Source organism: Tachyglossus aculeatus, chromosome 27 (assembly GCF_015852505.1).
Source record: "Tachyglossus aculeatus isolate mTacAcu1 chromosome 27, mTacAcu1.pri, whole genome shotgun sequence".
Lineage (NCBI taxonomy): Eukaryota > Metazoa > Chordata > Mammalia > Monotremata > Tachyglossidae > Tachyglossus > Tachyglossus aculeatus.
Window position 1 is genome coordinate 3237464 of NC_052092.1, and position 19008 is coordinate 3256471.

The 19008-nt window shown below is 48.4% G+C and overlaps 1 protein-coding gene across 1 annotated transcript in view; it reads left to right on the forward strand.

The window, feature by feature from the left end:
- Positions 1-19008, forward strand: part of WNK1 (WNK lysine deficient protein kinase 1) — a 148897-nt gene that overhangs the window by 60106 nt on the left and 69783 nt on the right. The window contains exon 3 of the mRNA XM_038767736.1: positions 17776-17948. Coding sequence (XP_038623664.1) covers positions 17776-17948 — 173 coding nt within the window. The remainder of the gene's footprint in view (positions 1-17775; positions 17949-19008) is intronic.

Consider the following 19008-nt stretch of genomic DNA (forward strand, 5'->3'; position numbering starts at 1 on the left):
TCACACAGGAGATGAAACTAGATTTAGAACCCCCATCCTCTGACTCCAGGCCTTGGATCTTGCCTCTAGGTCTTGCTACTTCTCTGCGTATTAAGGTTGTGAGTCTGCTTCTTGCTGGGCTTTTTTTTTTTTATGGTACTCATTAAGTGCACCAGGCACTGTACAGAGTGCTGGAGTAGTTATAAGCTAATCAGGTTGGGTACAGTCCATGTCCCACATGGGGCTCACAGTCTTAATCCCCATTTTACAGATGAGGTAACTGAGGCCCAGAGAAGTGGAGTGACTTGCCCAGGGTCACCTAACAGACGAGTGGCAGAGCCAGGATTAGAACCCGGGTCCTTCTGATTGCCAGGTCTGGGCTCTGTCCACTAGGCCACACTGCTTCCCATCGTGGCCTTCCGGCAGAGGTCTCATTTTTGGTACCACGGCGACAGCAGCCTGAACGTTGTAGGGTGGGGGAATGTCTCCCAATTTGGTCATATTCTCTTCTCCCGAGCGCTTAGTCCAGTGCTCTGCGCACAGTCCGTGCTCCGTAAATGATTGATTGATTGAACGGTTTTTCTTCTCACCTGCTCCCTCTGCTCTGCCATTTCTGTCCAGGTTTTCCGGGTCTTCTTTCGATATTCACCCACCCAGACATACGTACACACAATCTTTTTTTTTTTTTTGAAAGAAGAAACAAACCCAGCAGATCCTCTTCATACCATTCAAAGACCAAGTGGCACCAAACCAAGGACAGTGTGTGCCGAAAGTGCTGCGTAATGAAAAACAGATTCTGCCGGGGAGAGCCAGGAGGCCTGGATGTCTGAGTCAGAGAATCCTCCTCCAATCCTGTAAATCTGAGCTGGAAAAGGCACATTAGGTCATCTTGTCCTGCCCCTTGCCAAGCCTTGAATTCTTCTTTGCATTCTGTTTTCAAGTGTTTTGTCTGGCCCCTTTATACCGTGCGATCCCTTTCTTGAGATTCCAAGCGTTGGCCCTGAAGAGGCTGCTAAGAGTCTCACGTCCTCACTGAATTTTTCTGGGGGTATCAATCAGCGTTGCTTATTAAGCGCTCACTCACTCTAGCACTGTGCTTGAGAGAGTGCTTTGCGGAAGAGTTGAATTTTTTCAGGTATCCATCAGCGTTGTTGAATCAATCCATCGGTGATATTTATTGAGCACTCACTGTGTGGGGCACCGTACTAAGCGTTTGGGAGAATACATAGAACAGAATTAGCAGAGATGTTTCCTATCCATAACGAGCTGAGGGTTTAGAAGAGGGGAAAGGTTATCGAACGCTCTACTGGAGCTGGCAAGAGCACAGTATAGTAGTAATAATAATGATGGGATTTATTAAGTACTTACTATGTGCAAAGCACTGTTCTAAGTGCTGGGGAGGTTACAAGGTGATCAGGTTGTCCCACGGGGGGGGCTCACAATCTTAACCCCCATTTTCCAGATGAGGTAACTGTGGCACAGAGAAGTTAAGTTACTTGCCCAAAGTCACACAGCTGACAACTGGCGGAGCCGGGATTCAAACCCATGAACTCTGACTCCAAAGCCCGTGCTCTTTCCACTGAGCCATGCTGCTTTCCCGCCAGTAGAACTGGTGGACCCAAATCCTGCCCTAAAGGAGCTTACCTCTATTCATGGGGACAGATGTTAAATTACAAGAGGACAAGTCGCGGGCAGGGAACGGGAATACCAACTCTATGGAATTGGGTTTTTGTAACTCAGTGCTTGGATCCTCCCTCTCATTCCCTCTGTTGTAATTTTTCAACCTGCTCCACTGGGTAGGGCAGTAGTGTGGTCTAGTGGATAGAGCCCAGACCTAAAAGTCATAAGGACCTGTGTTCTGATCCTGGCTTTGCCACCTGTCTACTGTGTGACTGTGGGCAAGTCACTTCAATTCCTCTGGGCCTCAGTTCCCTCACCTGTAAAACGGGGATTAAGACTGAGCCTCATGTGGGATAGGGACTGTGTCCAACCTGATTAGCTTGTGTCTACTCCAGTGGTTAGTTCAGGGCCTGCACATAGTGAGCACTTAACAAATACCATTAGGAAAAAAAACTCAGTTCTAAACCACGTTTCTGTATTACTCTGTCAAAAGTTGAATGCAGTTTCTTTCCCTGTGGCAGTTTAATTCTGTAATATGATGCTGCTCTGAAATGCATAGAAAATAGAACTGGTCTCCCGGCAGCCAAGATAGCTACCTTGTTATTTCACCGTTGAAATCCACGCCTAGCTCCTTATTCCATTAGAGCCGTTCAGATTTCGTCCCCTGTCAGATTTCTTCTGGATTGAATATTCAGGGTCTCTGATGCCTTTATGCACTTCTTTGAAAGTGTTTGTTTTTCCCTTCCCCATTGTCCTGGTTTTGCCTTTGAAAAACAACTTTTGGTGTTAAGTATCTCATGGTAATTTAGAGCTAGAAATGACTTCTTTTGATTATTAGGCAGCTCTCAATTGGTGGATCCAAGTCACTTGGAAATGAATATAAAAATAGTGATAATAATGATGGCATTTGCTAAGCACTTACCATGTGCAAAGCACTGTTCTAAGCGCTGGGGAGGATACAGGGTGATCAGGTTGTCCCACGTGGGGCTCACAGTCTTAATCCCCATTTTACAGATGAGGTAACTGAGGCTCAGAGAAGTTAAGTGACTTGCCCAAGGTCACACAGCTGACAATTGGCGGAGCCAGGATTTGAATCCATGACCTCTGACTCCCAAGCCCGGGCTTTTTCCATTGAGCCACGTCTTCTCCCCGCCACAGTCTGGATTGGTTTAACTCACTTTGGGGTATTCGGACTTCCTTTCTCCCTCGCTGACATTTACGGAGGAGCAGCGAGGCCTGGTTAAAGCCCAGAAGTGGGAGTCAGAGGGCCTGGGTTCTAATCCCAGCTCAAGCCACTTGTTTGCTGTGTGACCTTGGGCAAGTCACTTGTCTTCTAGACTGTGAGCCCATTGTTGGGTAGGGACCGTCTCTATATGTTGCCGATTTGTACTTCCCAAGCGCTACCAGTGCTGCACACAGTAAGCGCTCAATAAATACGATTGAATAAATGGGCTTCCATTTCCTCATCTGTAAGGGGGATTAAGACTGTGAGCCCCATGTGGGACAAGGACTGTGTCCATCCTGATTACTTGTATCCACCCCAGCGCTTTGTACAGTGTCAGGCACATAGTAAGTACCCCCCCACCCCCACAAAAACTTGGGCAATATAGATTTACTCCCCCAAACAAGTGAATTATTGGCTTTGGTTGTACTTTGCCTAGAAGCCTACCAGGCTGCATGTATTTTTAACTTGGGCTTGTCAGTTGCCCTAAAACATGGAATTTGAGAAGCAGCCTGGCCTAGTGGAGAGAGCATGGACCTGGTTCTCAGAAGACCTGGGTTCTAATCCCCACCTCACCACTTGGCTGCTGTGGGACCTTGGACAAGTCACTTAATTCCTAACCCTCAGCTTCTTCATCTGTAAAATGAGGTTTCGGTCCGTCCTCCCTCCCCACTACCCTGTGTGTTTCCCTTGTGAGACAAGGCCTGGGTCTGATCTGATCATTTTATATCTCCCCCAGTACTTAGTAGGGGACTGTTATATAATAATACAGCTCTATACACTCACTTATTTCCCTCCGCCCTAAATATCCTAGTGGGTGGAGGGGGGGAAAAAACCACAGTACTGTGAGTCACGCTGTCTTGCGAAAAACCTTCTTCCTGCCTGCATCCAAGGCCTGGTCTGTATTAGAGCGGTACAGCTTGGCCTAGTGGCTACAGCCCAGGCCTGGGAGTCAAAGGACCTGGGATCTAATCCCGGCTCCGCCACTTGGCTCCTGGCTGACCTTGGACAAGTCACTTCACCTCTCTGGGCCTCAGCTCCCTTGTCTGCAAAATACGAGTTCGACCTCCATCCTCCCTCTAGCTTAGACTGTGAGCCCCATGTGGAACCTGAAGATCTCTTGACCATCCCGGCTCTTAGTACGGTGCTCACCTTATGCTTAACAAAGACCGCAGTTATGATTAACCTGCTCCGAGTCCACAAGTCTTGTGTTTGACAGGGCTCTGGGGAGGTTAAAACCTCACAGCTTCATGCCACGCTGTGAGAAGTGGCACCAAAATCAAGTGCCAGGCACCAAAGGTGGTGGAACATTGGGCAGAGTGTGCACTGCACTGCATTGTTTAAAATTCCAAAGGACACTCCAAATTGTGTGGTTGTCACTCTGGATGACTGGGAAGGGAGAACTTAACTCACTTGACTTTGTCCTGGTGTTGACGACCCGGTATCGAGGTGACCCTACAGATTAGTCAAGTTAAAGTCCGTGGTGGTTTTGGAGAAATTCCCAATGCAGAAATCAAATTCTTCTCATTCTTCTCCTTCTCATTCCTTACTTTTCCAGCTGTGATGTGGTGGGGATCGGGGTCTTGCTACTGTATGGATTTGAGGTTGAGCCGTCAAAATGGAGAAGCAGTGTAGCCTAGTGGATAGAGCCCGGGCTTGGGAGTCAGAAGGGCCTGGGTCCTAATCCCGGCTCCACCACTTACTTGTCGTGTGACTGTGAGCAAGTCACTTCACTGTGCCTCAGTTTCCTCAACTGCAGAGTAAGGATTCAATACCCGTGCTCCCTTCTGCTTAGACTGTGAGCCCCACGTGGACAGGGACCGCATCCGGCGTGATTAACTTGTATCCACCCTGGTGCTGAGAACAGTGCTTGACACATAGTAAGCAATCAACAAAAACTAGAAAAAGTAGAAGAAAAGAAGCAACCGTTCAAGTTGGCGACTTGACTCTGGGGGCAGACAGAAGGGAGTGGTGGGGAGAGAGATAGAAAGATTTAAATCCTCCATTCCATCCCGTGCCTCTTGGACCCTTCCCTGAAAGTTGTTCCAATCCCACCACACCAGAAGAGTGCATGACTGGATTGTCTAAGAATAGAAAAGGGAAGACACGAGAAGGAGGGTTTGACAGACCGGGCTCATGTCGGATCCTCAAATCCTTGCTTAATCTCTTTATGGATCGCTGGCTTTCCATGTTCCGACTGGCCCGAGAAGGCCGAGCTTGTCTGAAAAGACTCTGGAAACCCACTTGGAGAATCTTGGGTGGCGTTTTTACCGTGACTTAGTCCAGCGCTCTGCACACAGTAAGCTCTTGATACATACAATCGATTGACCTCACGCCTGTTGCATTCCAGGCAGAGTAGAGAGCTTTGTCTACTGGAGGAGAATAAAAGCAGAGAAAAGGATGAGGGGGCGGCCCTAGAATGGAAGGGAAACCTGGAAATGGCAGATGAACTGGGTGCGTCGTCGTGGGATTCATGGATTTTGCTGGAGGGATAAAATGACATCTCCTCCAAGAAGCCTTCCCGGCATTTCCCCCCGCCCCCTCTCCATTCTGCCTCACCTATGCACTTGCATCTGTTTCCTTTAAGCCAATCCCTTTAAGCCCCACAAAATTTATCAATCAGTTGTACTTATTGGGCATATGTCCCTATTTTAATGCCCCCCTCCCCCTCTAGACTGTAAATTCCTCATGGGCAGAGAGAGAAAGTGCTTCCCAACCCTGTTGGATTGTCCTTTCAGTGGCGCTTAGTGCAGCGCTCAACACACAGTAGGCGCTCACCAAATACTATTGGTTGATGAATCAGGGCTGTGCCCCATCATGTAAATTCCCCAGCAACACGATTCGGCGTCAGCCGATGACACCAGGCTGAGTCCCGGGGCCGAGAGTGTAGGGAGCACCTGGGACTGGTGGGAGAAGCACAGCAGGAATCTGGATTGGCAAAAGATAGGAATCCAAAGGAGTGGAAGCTACCCGCAGCCAGGCAAATCCTAGTGCAAGGGCGATGCGGAAGGGAGTGGGAGAGGAGAAAACGAGGGCTGAGTTGGAGGCGGAGACGTTGAGCTCGTTGTGGGCAGGGAATGTGTCTGCTTATTGCTTTATTGTACTTTCCCAAGTGCTTAGTACAGTGCTCTGCTCTACAGTGAATACAATAGAATGGAAGGCAGACCCAAGTGCTTAGTCCAGTGCTCTGTGCACGCTAGACAGTGCATGCCTTGTGGGCAAGCATTGAGTCCACCTATTTATTTGCACTATACATAGAAGCAGTATGGCCTAGTGGAAAGAGCAGAGTCCTGGGAGTCAGGTGGACCTGGGTTCTAATCACGGCTCCACCAGGTGCCTGCTTTGTGACCTAAGGCAAGTCACTTCCACTTCTGGGCCTCAGTTCCCTCTTCTGTAAAATAATATGATGGTGATAATTGTGGTATTTAAGCGCTTACCATGTACCAGGCATTGTACTAAGCACCCGGGTGGATAGCAGCAAATGGGTTTGTCCCCACATGGGGCTCAGTCTTCCTCCCAATTTTCCAGATGAGGGAACTGAGGCCCAGGGAAGCGACGCATAGAGCTAAAGGTCAGGACCCCATTCAAGCGCTAGAGCCGCCGAGGGGTTGACACTTGCCCCACCGTCTCTCTCCGGTTCCATTCGGGGCCAAAAAGCGAGTGGTTCTGGGCGACTCTCTCAGTGGCCTCTTTGTTCGGCGGCTCTGGGAGACTCCTGTGAAGGGCGCGGAGCTTCTCCTCCCCCAGGGTGGCCGGATTCCTGCAGGATGACAGCACTTTGGTCCACAGGGCCTCCCTGCCGTTGGAACACCCGCCATTCGAACGTCTGAGCTCTGCCTTGCCAGCTTCTCCCTCGCTGACCCCTCGCTAACCCAGCCGAAAAGCCTCAGAAAGCCCTCTCTCTTATCTCCCCCTCAAACCACACAGAGCAATGCTTGTCTCTGTCTGGGGTGTAAAATTTCATTCCAGCATAGTGGGTCAGGGCTCCCCACCCCTCTGTGGTCTTCCCCTTCTTCCCCCAGACTGAGACTCTCAGCTCTCCATTGCCTCCAGGAAGCCTCGGGTCAGAGCCTTTCTTTGAGGCATTTGGGACCTGACAACAATTTCCCTCTCATTCTGGTTAATTTCGGCTGGTGTCGTGTCATGGGAGAGACTTTTTCTGTGCGTGCTTGAGAGTGGTTAAGTATTGAGCTCGGTTTTGATTTCCAGTGGACATTGTGCAATCTGTCCCAACACGAGAGGGTCATGTAATCCATCAGTAGTATTTATTGAGCGCTTACCGTGTGCAGAGCACTGGACTGAGCATTTGGGAAGATAATAGAGGGTTTAAAAATATCTTTTATGGTATTAAGCGCTTAGTATAGGGCAGGCACTGTACTAAGCACTGGGATATATACAAGTTAGTTTGGACATAGTCCCTGTCCCACGTGGGGCTCATAGTCTTAATCCCCATTTTCCAGATGAGGGAACGGAAACCCAGAGAAGTGAAGTGACTTACCCAAGGTTACACAGCAGATAAGTGGCAGAGCTGGGATTAGAACCCAGGTCCCCTAACTCCCAGGCCCGTGCTCTGTCCACTAGGCCACGCTGCATATGGGCCTCTCCCGAGTGCTTAGTCTAGTGCTCTGCACACAGTAAGCACTCAGCAGCTACCGCTGGGTGGACAGATTGATGTTGCATCCATTGACAGATCTTAAATGTAGAACCGCCTCCGCTGGAATTCTCCCTCTCTGACTTGGCTCTTGGAAGACCAGATTCCTCCTTTTGTTAGTCATTGGTCTTTCCTGGGAAGAGGGGCTTGGAAGCATCCACAAGGACATAGTTGGGTTCCACAGTTTCTGCGAAGCTTAAACTATCCCTTTCTTCTAGGCGTCCTCTCCACCAGCCCTTCTGATGCTCCATTATCAGCTGGTGTCGGAGATACCCAGTCATTTGGCTGTTGACGGGTTTATTAGAGTGGGAAGAAGAAAAATGACCAGGGCTTTCAGAATTCATTCTCATGAAGCAGAAGCAGCATGGCTCAGCGGAAAGAGCACGGGTTTTGGAGTCAGAGGTCATGGGTTCAGATCCCGGCTCTGCCAATTGTCAGCTGTGTGACTTTGGGCAAGTCACTTAACTTCTCTGTGCCTCAGTTACCTCATCTGTAAAATGGGGATTAAGACTGTGAGCCCCCCGTGGGCAACCTGATCACCTTGTAACCTCCCCAGCGCTTAGAACAGTGCTTTGCACATAGTAAGCACTTAATAAATGCCATTATTATTATTATTATTATTATTGTGAAGCGGTGTGGCCTCGCAGAAAGAACAAGGGCCTGGGAGTTGGGGAAACTCTGCCACTTTGACGGCTCTGGGACGTTGAGCGGGGCCTCAGTTTCCTCATCTATAAAATGGGTTAGATACCTGCTGTCTTTGTCCCTTTGACTGTGAGCCTCATGTGGGATTATTGTGTGTGGCACATAGTAAGTGGTTAACAAATATCACTCTGATTATCTTTCTCCTGTCTCCCCCTCCTGGCCGCATGTTTTGGGAAGAGGAAAGTGCTGGGAGGTGATGATGTTGATTATGATGGGAAGCAGCGTGGTCTGGTAGTAATAATAATGATGATGGCATTTATTAAGCGCTTACTATGTGCCAAGCACTACTCTAAACGCTGGGGGGGGGGGGTACAAGGTAGTCAGGTTGTCACACGTGGAGCTTACACTTTTAATCCCCATTTAGCCCCAGCCAGGGAGCCAGAGGACCTGGGTTTTAATCCTGGCTTTGCCACTTTTCTGTTGTGTGACCTGGGGCAAGTCATTTAGCTTCTCTGGGCCTCAATTTCCTCATGTGCAAAATGGGGATTCAGTACCTGTGCAGCATTTAGTGCCTGGCACATAATAAGTGCTTAATAAATACCGTAATTATTGGTATTATTCACTGTGAGCTCTGTATGGAGCCTTCCCAGACTGAGCCCCCTTTTTCCTCTCCTCCTCCCCGCCCCACAGCACCTGTATATATGTTTGTACAGATTTATTACTCTACTTGTACATATTTACTATTCTATTTATTTTGTTAATGGTGTGTATTTAGCTTTAATTCTATTTGTTCTGACGACTTGACACCTGTCCGCATGTTTTGTTTCGTTGTCTGTCACCCCCTTCTAGACACTGAGCCTGTTGTTGGGTAGGGACTGTCTCTATATGTTGCCAACTTGTACTTCCCAAGCTCTTAGTACAGTTCTGTGCACACAGTAAGTGCTCAGTAAATGCAATTGAAAGAATGAATGAATATGGGGCAGGACCATGACCAACCTGCTTAGCCTTGTATCTACCCCTGCACTTAGAATAGTGCCTGGCATATAGTAAGTGCTTAACAGCACTTAGAACAGTGTGTCACACGTAGTAAGTGCTTAACAAATACCATCATTATTATTATTATTATTATCAGATACCATTTAAAGGAGAAAAAAAAACTTGGCCAGGATATGTCAGTCAGTTGTACTTCTTGAGCGCTTAGTAATTGTACTTAGTAAATCCCATGCTACTAAGCGCATGGGAGAGGACAACGTAACAGACATATTCCCTGCCCACAATGAGTTTACAATCTAGAGGGATCAACTGTGCTACTTCTGTCCCCTCACCCCGTGTCTTTCCCTGCTCTGTAGCCCCTTAAGCATCTTGGAGGATATCACCTTTTACAGGTGGAGGGAAGGCGCGGGGCCCGGGTAGGTCAGTGGGGTGCAGACAATGATAACGAGGGAGGACTGGAGCGTGGCTAAAAATACTTGCAATCAAGCAATTTCAGGCCCGTGGCCCCACCCCAATGGCAATACGGAGAAGTGGCGGTGGAGGGCTTCGCTCCGGGGCTGAGGTTTGATAGCGCCCAAAGTCAACGGCCGCAACAGCACGACCATCGCCAAGCCTAGAAGCAGTGGGGCCGAGTGGAGGATGCCCGGAGCGGGGAGTCAGGAGGACCCGGGTTCTCATCCCGACTCCGCCGCTTGTCTGCTGGATCATCTTGGGCAAGGCCCTTGGCTTCTCTGTGCCTCGGTTCCCTTAGCTATAAAATGGGGATTAACACCGTGAGCCCCACGTGGGATGGGAATTGTGTCTGACTTGATTGGCTTTTATCTACCCCAGTGCGTAGTACAATGCCTGGCACAAAGTAAGTTCTTCGCAAATACCGCTATGATGATGATTACTAATAAGAAGAATAGTAATAAAAAAGACAGATACACAGCCATGATCAAATCCTCACCTACCATGGTGCTGCCTGAAGGCCGGCTTTTTGTTTTGTTTTAATGGTGCTTGTTAAGCCCTTCGAACGTGCCAGCCACTGCACTAAGCACTGGGGTAGAGACAGCCCCTGTCCCACCTAGAACTCCCAGTATACCTGAGGCAGAGGCCAGAGCAGAGCACTGTACTAAGTGCTTGGAAGAGAACAATAGAACAGACGCATTCCCTGTCCGCTACAAGCTTACAGCTCTGTTCCAGTAAAGGGGGCTCTTTACAATGTTGCCTCAGAGTAGTGTGGTGGAGGGGTGGGGAGGGTTTGGGGTTTGGGGGGTGTCCAACCGCCACAGTGCCCAACCCTAACCGTTCTTAGACTGAAAGAGGGAAACCTCTCCAGAAATTGAACAATTCTCTTTCAGCCCATTTGGCCCAGATGGTACAGAGTTGAACAATTGTCTCATTCCACTCACTGGGGGAAGGGGACTGGAGAGGGGGAAGGGGATTGTGAATCACATGCTAGGCAGCCTTGGGTTTTGTTGATCTGGCTTGTCAAAACAATTTAATGTAGGTGGAAAGGAATGAATGTAATGGAGTGGGCTTTTTGTGTGTCTACTCCAGTTTATTCTAAAGGCAACCCTACAAATGAGTGAGCCTAACAACATTTCACCCCCCCGACACACACACACACACACACACACACACCCCACCCCACCCCCCGTGAGCTGTCGTTTCAGAAGAACAATGCTGTCCATTTTTCGGGGACTACTAAAAATATGCAGGCCATCCAACTTGCCTAGATCTCACTTCCCCAAAAATGGGTTTAACTGTGTCCAGGCCACTTCGAATTGAAGCCATCGTGTAAGGAATCGAGATCGCTTGTTGTTACCGGGGTTGTAGATAAAGGTAGTCACCTGCTCTTTGGCCAGGCTTTGTAATAATAACTAAAAACCCGCCTGCCTAAAATAAAATTTCCCATTAATAATAATAATAATAATAATAATAATAATAATGGCATTTGTTAAGCACTTACTAATGTGCAAAACAATGTTCTGAACCCTGGGGGAGATACAAGGTGATCAGGTTATCCCACGTGGGGCGCACAGTCTTAATCCCCATTTTCCAGATGAGGTAACTGAGGCTCAGAGAAGTTAAGTGACTTGCCCCAGGTCACACAGCAGACACGTGGGGGAGTGGGGATTAGAACCCATGACCTCCAACTTCCAAGCCCCTCCTGCTCTTTCCACTGAGCCATTCCAGTCTGCACGTCTCCTCGACAGCCCACCCGGTTCTGGATCGTAGGGCACCGGGGCTGTGGTATTCAGGCCCCTGCCGCACGCGGGGGCCAGGAGACCTTTCCAGTTTCTTCAGCTCTCTCCCTCGTAGCGATCGATTCTCTCCTCCCACCACACCCCAGCTCGCACCCCGCGTCCCTCACCGACCAGCCTCCCCCACTGGTGCCTCGTTTTCGTCTCTTCTGCCGCCGACCTCTCACCCCTTCCCATTTCAAACCCAACAGACCATCGTGGAAATGACTATCCTGATATGCATCAATATTCCAACAACCCCCCTCCGGTGACCAAACGTACCCTGATATCTAGGAAGCGGCGTGATTTAGTGGATAGAGTCTTGACCTGGGAATCACAAGTCCCTGGTTCTAATCCTGGCTCCGCCAGTTACCTGCTGTGTGATCTTGGGCGAGTCACTTCACTTCTCTGGGCGTCAGCTTCCTCATCTGCAAAATGGGGATTCAGTACCTGTTCTCCCTCCTACTTACTCTGTGAGCCCCATGTGGGACCTGATTATCTTGTATCTACCCTGGCACTTAGTACAGCACTTGACATATTGTAAATGCTTAAATGCCGTAATTATTTTTATCATTAAGTATTCATTCCCGAGCCAGTATCTGTAGGGAAAATTATGCATTGCGGTAAAAGAGATGAAGGCTTAATGCTGTGTTCACGTTGGGGTAGTAGATCATAATAAGCATCTGTAAATCTAGATGAAAGAGGGGAGGGTGTTCATTGAAGATGTACAGAAGCTCATTCATTCATTGATTGCCTACGGATCCAAACTGCGTGCTCGTTTTCCATTTTCCGAAAGATCCTTTCCTTTTGCACATCGCCTCGGGAAAGGCCAACTTTTATGGATATACTTAAGTGGATAAACTCAAATTTCTTCAGCATCCGATCTGTGTAGGGCTCAGTGTTCTGTACCGTGAGGCGTTAGAAAGGAAGTGTAGTATTCAGGCCCTGCCCTTGAGGAGTGAAAGTCGGATGAAGGAGACTGAATAAGCTTAGAAAAACACACATAAACACAAACGATGGGGCCGGTAAACATTGACATAACCAATTACAGCCAAACAGACGTATTCCTCAAGTCTTAAGGAAATTGCTAGAGTGGTTGAAGTAACTGGAGCCAGGTGGGGTGAGTGTCGGGAATATTTCAAAGGGGGACAGGAGTTTTGAAATTGGGAAAACTGCCAAACTAGCCCCTTCCCCTGTGATTAGATGCATTTCCCCAGAAGCAGCATGGCCTAGTGGATAGAGCCCGGGCCTTTGAGTCAGAGGACGTGAGTTCTAATCCCAGCTCTGCCACTTGGCTGCTGTGTGACCATGGGCAAGTCACTTCCCTTCTCTGTGCCTCTTCTGCAAAATGGGGTTTAAGACTGGGAGCCCCATGTGGGTCAGGGACAGAGTTCAACCCAATCATCTTATATCCACACCCAGCGCTTAGTACAGTGCCTGGTGTGTAGTAAGCGCTTAACAAATAACGTAAAAAAAAAAATAGAACAAGATTTTTCCTGTTCAGGGAGAAGGCCCCTAGCTAAACCTGGGCTCTAGCCAGCTGGCCCCACTTCTCTCTGTCCACAAGAAGGATTTCCTTTTCTGCCTTCTTCCACGTCTCCCCAAAATAGGTTCTCGTTTCTGCTTTTCCATCCCACCTCCCCTCCTCCGTGGGGTACTTGTATGTGTGAAGTGCTTACCGCGTGCCAGGCACTGCACGAATCCTATTTTACAGATGAGGTAAGTGAGGCCCGGAAAAGTGAAGTGACCCACCCAAGGTCGCACATCCGACGCTATTCCACCCTGAAGTGGAAGGGCAGCTTGGCCATCCTTGCCCCTTGGTGATTCTTGGGGGGTGGGAGCGGTGTGTCCCAAGGGGTTTGGGGAGAGATGGGTGGGGGGAATGATAGGATAGAAACACTAGTTGTAACAACCAAAGACAGACCACCACTCTGCCCTCCTTCAAAACTTTATTAATAATCACACTTCCTCCAAGAAGCCTTGCTTGACTACCCCTCATTTCCCCTAATCCCATCTGCATCGCCCTCACACTTGGATTTGTACCCCACCCTCGACCCCTCAGCACTTAAATCCACCTCCATCGTTTATTTTCGTTCATTCACTCAATCATTTTTATTGAGTGCTTATTGTGTGCCGAGCACTGTACTAAGCACTTGGCAAATGCAGTTCAGCAACAGAGGCAATCCCTGCCCACAGTTGGCTCACAGAGAGCATGGGCTTGGGAGTCAGAGGTCATGGGTTCAAGTTCCAGCTCTGCCACTTGTCAGCTGTGTGACTTTGGTCAAGCCACCTAACTTCTCTGTGCCTGTTACCTCATCTGTAAAATGGGGATTTAGACTGAGCCCTGTGTGGGACAACCTGATAACCTTGTATCTACCCCAGCGCTTAGAACAGTGCTTGGCACATATCAAGCACTGAACAAATACTGTTGTTATTATTATTGTTATTATTTATTTTGACGTTTTTCTCCCTTCTAGACTGTAAGTTCCTTATGGGCAGGGAGCATATCCATTGATTCTGTGTCCTCTTCCAAGCATTCAGTATAGTGCTCTGCCCATAGGATGCACTCAATAAATACCTTTGATTGAGAGCCCCCCACCCCCAGGCTGCTTCTGTATTTGATGCAAAGGATCCTGAATGATGGGGTGATGGGATTCAAGGCCCAAAGCGGGTAAATGGTTTATGGCGTGAAGTTTAATAAGAATGGGCCTGGGAGTTGGAAAGACCTGAGTTCTCATATGGGCTCTGCCACTTGTCTATTGTGTCACCTTGGGCAGGTCACTTCACTTCTCTGGGCCTCAGTTCCCTCATCTGTAAAATGGGGATTAAGCCCATGAGAACCCCCTGTGGGACACAGACTGTGTCCATCTTGATTAGCTTGCATTTACCCCGTCACTTAGTACAGTGCCTGGCACATAGTAAGCAATTGACAAATACCATTATTTTATTTTTATTTTTTATTTTTATTTTTTTAAAGAAACTTGATGTACCCCAGTGCTTGGAACAGTGCTGGACGCATAGCACTTAAATGCCATTTAAAAAAAAACACAAAAAAACTTTTGATGATCTGATAGGTGAATGTGGGATGTGGTTATTTTAAGAAACCTGTTCACGTGCTGCCCTGATGTTTGCAAGAGGGCTCTTCACTCCCCACAGCCTTGGTCTGTGCTCTGCATTCAGTAAGCGCTCAATAAATACAATTGGATGAATGAATGAAAGAATGGTCTAAACCGTAGAATGGAATGCTTTCATTGAACAGAAAAGTTCCTCAGATAAGGAAACAAAGGTGAAAAATGGAGAATGTTCATCATTTTGCTTCATACCTAATGCTTCATCGTAGTTCAAGCTAGGTATCAGGGGAAGTCTGGAGATTTTTCAATTCTAGGAAGCAATCAGTATTTGAGTGCTTACTGTGTGCAGAGCGCTGGACTAGTAGCTTGAGAGAATATGATAAAGCAGAGCTGGCACACATGTTCCCTGCCCGAAGGGAGCTCATAGATTATATATTGTTATAGTGTTCTCTTTTGAGTGCTTAGTACAGTGCTCTGCACAGAGTAAGCGCTCAATAAATATGGCTGACTAGAGGAGGAGACTCAAGCGAGTTATACTTTGTAGAACACTGTGGTCCATGCTCCTCCTTCTTTCCAATCTTAAAATAAAAAATGGAACTTTAAAAAACACTTACTATGTGCCAGGCACTGTTGTAAGCATTGGGGTAGACCCAAGATGATCAGGTTGGTTACAGTCCCTGTCCCGCCCGGGGCTCAGGGTCTAAATGGGCAGAAGGAGGACTTAGTCCCCCAGTGCTGTCCGAGCACTTGGCTGGCTATAAATCTTCTCTAGCGTGGGAATATGTTACTCTCTTCCCCAAACCCCAGCAAATCCCTCGATCTCTGGAGTCCGCGATTCGAAGTCCACCCCAACATCCATAAATCTGAGGTACCAGGGCACTCCCTTTAGGGGAACAGAGAGATGAGATTGCTCCTGGGAGAAGAATTCCTCATGATAGTGATACTTCCCAACAGGAAGCTTCCAGCTAACTGATCTGGTTATTGATTGGTGGGTGGGGCGGGTGTATGTGTATGTTTTGGTGTGTGGGGCGGTGTTGAGGTGTGTATGTGTGTGTTTTTTGGTGTGTGGGGGGAGTCACAGAATGGCAAGTGGACTTTACGCCCGTATGGCCATTAGACGCCCCAAACTCAGTGTCCTAATCTCATATTGCTCAGTGGGACCACAGCTCCTAATGCAGGGCTTGTCCCCAAAATGCAGGAGAGACCATGACACCCCCCTCCCCCCGTTTGTAAATGATACTTGCTAAGCACATACTGTATGCCAAGGACTTTGCTGAACACTGGGGTAGGTTGGAGAAAATCAGGTCAGACAGCGATGCTCTCCAACTTCCCTGTGCCTGTTACCTCTTCTGGAAAATGGGGATTCCCTCCTACTTGGACTGTGAGCCTAAGTAGGAGGGATCCCCCATTTTACAGAGGAGGTAACGGAGGACGGGTAACAAGGCCACCCAACAGATGAGCTGTGGGGTCAGGATCAGAACCCAGGCTCTCTCCACTAGGTGACCCGCCTTCATTTGGGGGGGAATACGTTTGACTAATCCAAATTTTCGGGTTGTGGCCAACAGGAGATGGTCAGGAGTGCTCATTAAATCCCCCCGGCACGGATGGGCTTTTGCAGCCGAGTTCCATCTCCCTGAGGAACAGCAGGAAGTGACCTCCATTCCCGGAGCGGGCGGTGGGAGCAGGGTGTATTTGTGAAGGTTGCCTGATAGCAAGGCAAGGCTGAGCCTGTTTCTCGTCGGGTAGAATGATGCTGAAAGTGTGTCAGTCATTATTTATGACAGGAGAGCGTCCAGCTTCATTTCAAAGGCTGAGTAATATGCCAGGCCGCGGTGATCATTCACATGACCGATCAACTAGACCGAGCTGCTCAAGGCTCTCGCGTTCCTTTTATCAGAGAAACTGGATTTTTCACAATGCCGGTTCTTTGTAGTAGCTCTTAAAGCTTCGCCCTTTGCAGAGTTTCACCGTCCGTGAATACGAGAGGCCTCAGAAGTCCGTTTGGGGAGGAGTTTCAGCGATTGCTTCAGCCCAAGGTGACGAGTGGCTGGTTGGCAGGCTTGAGGAGCAGCTTGGGAATCAGAGGACCTGAGTTGCAATCCCGGCTCTGCCACTTAGCTGCTGGGTGACCTTGGGCAAGACACTTCACTCAGTTTCCTCATCTGTAAAATGGGGATTACCTGTCCTGTGACCTACTTAGACTGTGAGCTCTGTCATCATCAGTGGGATTTAGCGAGTGCTTACTGTGTGCAGAGCACTGTACTGAGCACTGGGGAGAGGACACTTGAGCGGTCGGTAGACACATTCCCTGTTCCATGTGGGGCAGGGACTGGGTCCGACCTGGTTTGGATCCACCCCAGTGCTTAGTACAGTGCTTGCCACATAAGAGTTTAACAAATTAGGGTTATCATTGGATGATTTGGATGCATCGTTCTCTTCCAGAAGCTTAGTATGGTGCTCTGTACATAGTAAGTGCTCAGTAAATACAACTGATTGATGTGGAGGTGGAAGATCCTGGACTTGAGATGCAAACTGTAAAATTCCAAAGGATCAACAGAGAGGTGGGCATCAATGTGGAAATCCATTGGTAGAGACAGTGACAGTCGTCGTCCAGGTTTTCCAAGAAACACTGTGTACTTCTTTGTTTTTTTATGAATGACGTCTTTTTAAGCCAACTAAAAGGAAATTACAAGTTTAAAAGCAAATGTGTCCTTTGCCCTAAGATGAGAATTATTAGGAAGGCCAGGGTGAGGCTGGGAAGCAGCATTTCCTAGTGGAAAAAACATGGTCCTGAGCGACAGGGGCCTTGGGTTCTAGCCCCACTCTGCCACTTGAATCAATCAATCCTATTTATTGAGCACCTACTGTGTGCAGACACTGTACTAAGTGCTTGAGAGTGGACAATATCAGAGTTGGTAGACGCATTCCCTGCCCACAGCTTGCTTACAGTCTAGAGAAGTCTCAATCAGTCAGTCAATCAGTGAGTGCTTACTGGGTTCAGGGCACTGTACTAAGTGCGTGGAAGAGTACAACACAGCAGTCTGCTGTGTGACCTTGGACAAGTCTCTTCACTTCTCTGAGCCTTAGTGTCTTCATCTTTAAAATGGGGATTAAATTCTACTTCCTCCATATTGGACAGGGACTGTGTCCAGCCAGGGTTTAGAACAGTGGTTGGTGGTTTAAATGCCTAACAAATACAATAATAATGATGATGATGATGATGATAGTACTTTTAGATCTGAGGGAACTATCCAGTCTTCTCCTCCCCTGAGTGTTAATGAATTTCTGACTTGCTGAGTAGCACCATATGACGCTTCACCACTTTGGCCCGATCCACTCACACGTTGCATCTTTTCTCCTCTTTTCCAGGATCGGAAGTTGACCAAGTCAGAGCGACAGAGATTTAAAGAGGAGGCTGAAATGCTGAAGGGGCTTCAGCACCCCAATATTGTTCGATTCTACGATTCCTGGGAGTCTACAGTAAAAGGGAAGAAGTGTATCGTTCTGGTGACTGAACTGATGACATCCGGAACCCTTAAAACGTAAGTCAGCACACCCGCCAAAAGGTCAGGAGGCCTCTGTCCTTCTGTCCGATTTACAGCCTCTAGAGTGAGAGCACGCTGTGGGCAAGAGACGCGTCTACGAATTCTCTTGGCTTGGACTTTCCCAAGTGCTTAGTAGAGTGCTCTGTACACAAGAAGCGCTCAGTAAATACCATTGATGACTGAGGAGATTTCAAACTTCCTACGCCAGCAAGGGATTTAACTGGATTGTTCGGTTTCATTGTACAGCTGGTGTCTTTGGCCATCAATCAGTTAACGAGTGGTATTTATTGAGTGCGCACTATATGCAGAAAGCACTGTACTAAGCGCTTGAAGAAAGCGTGGCTCAGTGGAAAGAGCACGGGCTTTGGAGTCAGAGGTCGGTGGCTCAAATCCCAGCTCCGCCAGTTGTCAGCCGTGTGACTTTGGGCAAGTCACTTAACTTCCCTGTGCCTCAGTGACCTCATCTGTAAAGTGGGGATGAAGACTGTGAGCCAGAGGTCAGGGGTTCAAATCCTGGCTCCACCAATTGTCAGCTCTGTGACTTTGGGCAAGTCACTTAACTTCTCTGGGCTGCAGTGACCTCATCTGTAAAACGGGGATGAAGACTGTGAGCCCCCCGTGGGACAACCTGATCATCTTGTAACCTCCCCAGCACTTAGAACAGTGCTTTGCACGTAGTAAGCACTTAATGCCGCCATTATTATTATTATTATTGTTATTATGGAGCTTCCAGGCAGGGGCTAGAAATCAATCAATCAATCGTATTTGAGCGCTTACTGTGTGCAGAGCACTGTACTAAGCGCTTGGGAAGTACAAGTTGGCAACATATAGAGACAGTCCCTACCCAACAGTGGGCTCACGGTCTAGAAAGAACCCCTTCCCTTTGAACATAGGCATGCGAATGCCGCTGCTTTCTAGGAGGCCCCCGCCTTTGCCGGGCATCTCTTGACAGGAAGGGGAGATGGAATCGGAGCGCCGCTCCTGAAATTCCGGGCCGAGCTCCCAAATACTCACTGGAGTCCCCAGAAAGTGCTCGGAAGGATGAGGCAGGGGAGCC